This window comes from Mandrillus leucophaeus, unplaced genomic scaffold, assembly GCF_000951045.1.
Source record: "Mandrillus leucophaeus isolate KB7577 unplaced genomic scaffold, Mleu.le_1.0 Scaffold49, whole genome shotgun sequence".
Lineage (NCBI taxonomy): Eukaryota > Metazoa > Chordata > Mammalia > Primates > Cercopithecidae > Mandrillus > Mandrillus leucophaeus.
This window is the reverse complement of record NW_012105253.1, coordinates 1,109,670-1,114,349: the sequence shown is the minus strand read 5'-3', so window position 1 is coordinate 1,114,349 and position 4,680 is coordinate 1,109,670. Positions and strand designations below refer to the sequence as shown.

The 4,680-nt window shown below is 41.3% G+C and overlaps 1 protein-coding gene across 4 annotated transcripts in view; it reads right to left on the bottom strand.

The window, feature by feature from the left end:
• Positions 1 to 1,921: 1,921 nt before the first annotated feature.
• Positions 1,922 to 4,680, bottom strand: part of MRPS33 (mitochondrial ribosomal protein S33) — a 14,465-nt gene continuing 11,706 nt past the window's right edge. For 3 of the 4 annotated variants that reach the window (XM_011995442.1, XM_011995445.1, XM_011995444.1), the window contains exon 3: positions 1,926 to 2,293. In XM_011995442.1, coding sequence (XP_011850832.1) covers positions 2,188 to 2,293 — 106 coding nt within the window. In that variant the 3' untranslated portion in view covers positions 1,926 to 2,187. Of the gene's footprint in view, positions 2,294 to 4,680 lie in introns of all 4 variants that reach the window. The other variant, XM_011995443.1, reaches the window with a different exon arrangement.

Below are 4,680 nucleotides of genomic sequence, written 5' to 3'. Positions count from 1 at the left end.
CTTGCAGTGAGCTGAGATCCCACCACTGCACTCCAGCCTGGAGACAGAGTGAGACTCCATCTCAAAAAAAAAAAAAAAAGTTCTAAATGAATGAATTCTCCTGCTGGAATTCACTTCTATCACATACATACAAACCACCCAATTTTAGTTTTTTTTTTTTTTTTTTTAAACAGGCTATAAAATAGGCCCTAGCCATACCATCTGGATTAGGTGTCTTTAAAAGTAGCATTCATTTAAACATATGTACTGGGATTCTTTCTACTTCAGGAATCATTCAGTGTTACAGAGAAAGAAAACTGTGGCTGGAGTAGCTGCTACACATACTCCAATAAATACTATTGCACTGAAATACTTTTATATTTTGAATATTTTTTGAATAATACATAATTTGAATATTGACACTATTGTACACTTACATATGGTTAAGATAATTAATTTTATGTTTTTACCAGACATGCTAAAGATTCAGAACAACTCTTGGGAAAAAAAAAATCAGAGAAACCTTCACAATTTTTTTTTTTTTTGAGATAGAGTCTTGCTTTATCGCCCAGGCTGGAGTGCAGTGGCACGATCTCGGCTTACTGCAAGCTCTGCCTCCAGGGTTCATGCCATTCTCCTGCCTCAGCCTCCTGAGTAGCTGGGGCTACAGGTGCCTGCCACCACACCCGGCTAATTTTTTGTATTTTCTAGTAGAGATGGGGTTTCACTGTGTTAGCCAGAATGGTCTTGATCTCCTGACCTCGTGATCCACCTGCCTCAGCCTCCCAAAGTGCTAGGATTACAGGCCTGAGCCACCATGCCTGGCCAAGCCTTCACAATTTCTTTGGAAACTCATTGCTAGAATACAATAAAACCAGCAGCGAGCTACTCAAATCTATACAACAATCATCTCTCATAGAACTTCTAGTTATGTTCAAGCTTTTCCACAGAATTTGCAAAGCCCTTCATGATCTGGCCTCTGTTTTCTTATGGCCAATCATGAACAAATCATTATTCCTTGGACAGACAATTTCTTCATACCTAGGGCTTTGCAAATGGTACTCTCTGCCTCAAACACCTTTCTCACCATTTTCCTTTTGGTGACCTCTTATTTATCCTTCAAGGTTCAGCTTAAATACTTTTTTTTTTTTTTTTTTTTTGAGACGGAGTCTTGCTCTGTTGCCAGGTTGGAGTGCAGTGGCGTTCTCAACTCACTGCTACCTCTGCCTCCCGGATTCAAGTGGTTCTCTTGCCTCAGCCTCCCAAGTAGCTGAGATTACAGGTGCATGCCACGACGCCCAGCTAATTTTTGTATTTTTAGTAGACGGGGTTTCACCATGTTGGCCAAAATGGTCTCAATCTCGACCTCGTGATCCACCCACTTCGGCCTCCCAAAGAGTTAGGATTATAGGCGTGAGCCACCATGCCCGGCTTAAACATCATTTCTTTAGGGAAGCTTTATTTAAATTCCCTAACGTGGTTTGGGCTTCTGGCTATCTCTCTCTGCATTCATCCATCCATCCATCTATGCTCTTACAGAAGTCTGACTTTTTCCTTTGTAGCATGTAATACAATTGTATGTAATTATGTAATATTAGTCCCTCCCACAAGACTAAAACTTACATGAGGTAGGGAATATTTGCTAACCACTTGTATTACCAGGGCCCCAATATCTTGTATAGAGCAGGTATTCAATACTTCCTTTTAAAAGATACCCTACAAATTCATCTTAATCGATTTCTCAAAGGAGTAGGTGAAGACACACAGAAAGTTTGTGAGCTTGGTGGTGGAGACAGTGGCTGAAGGGCCCAAGATGAAAGAAGTTTAGGGCTGGATGAGTGAGTAAACAAAAAGGGATAAATGAGGACACTATAGGACGCTCACTTAATGAGGCTTCCCCTCCATTTCCCCACCATCCCACCCTACCCCAAACAAATCGTCAAACAATAACTTAGGTATTTATTTCATTAGAGAATCAGGTAAACCTCACATTACATGGCCAAGGCCAAAATAATTGTGCACAGTTAGAATGTGTTCAAGAAATCAGCCACAATGTAACCGGATTAGATTTCAACAAGGAGATGACTGTGTTCCTCCAAATAACCTTCATTCAGGAAGATGACATTCCTCCAATATGTGGAAAGACAATAAATGCACTTTCTTCTCTCTGCCACTGAGGAGGAAATTCTCCCTCTTGAGGGACCAACACTATTTCCTTTTTGATGCTCTTTTCCCTTCTCCTTTCTTTGGTTTCTCCTTTCCACGAAGCTTCTTTAGTCGTTTCTGCTCATCCATAAAATCCTGATGCTCATCTCTGAATGAAGAAGGAAAAAATAATTAACCAGTTATTTTTATGAGAGTAGAAAAGTACACTGATCTAGCGCTGTTTTCTTGGGTCATTCTGGTTATCAATCTTTGACTTTTACAAGTTCGCCACATGCTCAGCTTGGTGTACAAAAGTATAGGGAGTCCCTATCATAGAGATGCAGTGTATTCCAGAAGTTCGCTTATAAGTCCGTTTCCCTTCACAGAAACAATGCCACAAGCTGCAGTGAAATTCCCAGGCCAGCCTATGTAAACCTACATAACAATGACACAACACTAGTGATTACCCCGAATTTCCCTGCAACACTAAGACTAAACACAGAGAGGAGAAAAAGTGGGCATCAGCTTCAATAGCTACACAGAGACCCTGACTGCCCTAGGAACTAGCATCTACTCAGAATGGGGTGAGGTCTAGAGGAAGCTCAGCCTGGCCAACATGGTGAAACCTTAGTGGCAGTAGGTAACTCCCACAAAAAGGCTGCTGGGGAAAGGCTCAGGCAGAAGAAGCCAAATCAAAAGACAGATACTAAAGGAATCAAAGCAGCCAGGACTATGTAAGTATGGGGATGGCATAGAAGTTGATGATTACTTATACTATAAAAAAAAAGTCTACATCTTAAGCCCAGATACCTAAAGAATGGTATGGTGTTTAAACATGTAAGCTCTGGATCCCATGTGAACCTGGGTTCAAATCATGGCTCCACCATTTACTAGATCTGTCACCTTGGATAAGTGGCCTTACCTCCCTGCACCTTAGTTTCCTCACCTGTAAAGTACGGATAATAACAGTGTATGAATCAAATGTAAGAGAAGGGTTTGCTGAGCTTAAGTTTTAATTTTCTAGGCTATCCATGAACATCATGGACAGTATACAACTCTTTGGGATTAGTGGTGAGTGTCCCCAAATAATTCTCAGCAGTGCAGCTGCTGTAATTCTTCTAAAGTATATGTCAGATCATGCTACTCTTGTTCACAGCCCTGCAAATGGTTCCCTATTTCAACCAGAGCAAGTGCCATCATCCTTACTACGGCCTCACAGCCCCTTGCAACCTGTCTCCAGTCCCACACCCCGTAACCTGCATGCCTCCTGGAAAGGAACACTCCCACCTCAAGGCCTTTGCCGTGCTCTTGCCCCTCTGCCTTGCAAGCTCTTCCCCAAGTCCTACTCGGCTCATTCGCCACCTTCAATCCTCTGCTTAAACCTCGACTCCTTTATGAGGCTGACCCTGACTGTCCTGTTTCATCCTGTAATCTGGCCTCTCCCCACCCACTGCAGGCCCCGTCGGCATTCTGGATCCTGCTCAGCCGGCTCTACTATTTTTTTCCATAGCATGTTCAACTTTGTAACAGATCACATAATTTACTTATTTTTTTCCCCCTCTTCTGTCCCTCCCTCATTCTCATCAACCATTGGACAGAAAGATAGCTTTCTGGTGACTCTGTCTCTGTTGATGATACAAGCCGGGCACCTGGTTAACCGAATGGATCAATTGTTTCTGAGAACTGGTGCTTCCCTCCCTCTTTTGCAGGTCTCTGAATAATATTTTCTTTATTGGAGACTGTCTAGTTTCATCCTGCCTGATGCCACAGGAGGCCTAGCATTAAAGGTGTCATTTACCATACCTAGGGACTACATGAAAATAAGTTTTTCTATGGATACTTGAAGTAATTTTTCCCTGTCCCCAAAGATAGCTAAGTCTTTATTCTTCAAACAAACAGAGAGCAGCAGCAAAAAGATAAAATAACTGAATGTGATTTTCTCATGGGTTATAATCTCCTCAGGATACGTGCCTCCCAATATTTTATTTTGGGTTATAATAAAATTAGTTTTTATTTTCTGAGCCCAGACTCATGGCAAGAGAGGTACTCCCAAAGCAATTCCAAACATTCAAAACATGTCATAGATTGTAACCTCTGATATGTTAACCAACCACGTCTATTTTTTTCACCGCTGTTCCCCTAGTGCCATCTTAAGTGCCTGCACCTGGAAGGTACGTAAGAAATAGCCACTGGACAGTGAATGTACCAATCTTTAGTGATTTGGAATGAATGCTATGCTGTACTATTAATTCTATTGTATTAGAATAAATGGTTCCAAATAATTTTAGTATTGTTGCCCAAAGACAAGTCCAATTATAACTTGTTAAATTTTAAAAAAGATGGTATTTTAACTTTGTACAATTATGTACTATTTGAATTCTTTTGTATTGCGCATGTATTAGTTTGGTAATTAAAAAAAATAATTTTTTATTTCTGAGACCAAATCTCGCTCTGTTGCTGGAGTGCAGTGGCACAATCTCAGCTCACTGTAATCTCTGCCTCCTGAGTTCAAGCGATTCTCCTGCCCTCAGCCTCCCAAGTAGCTGGGATTACAGG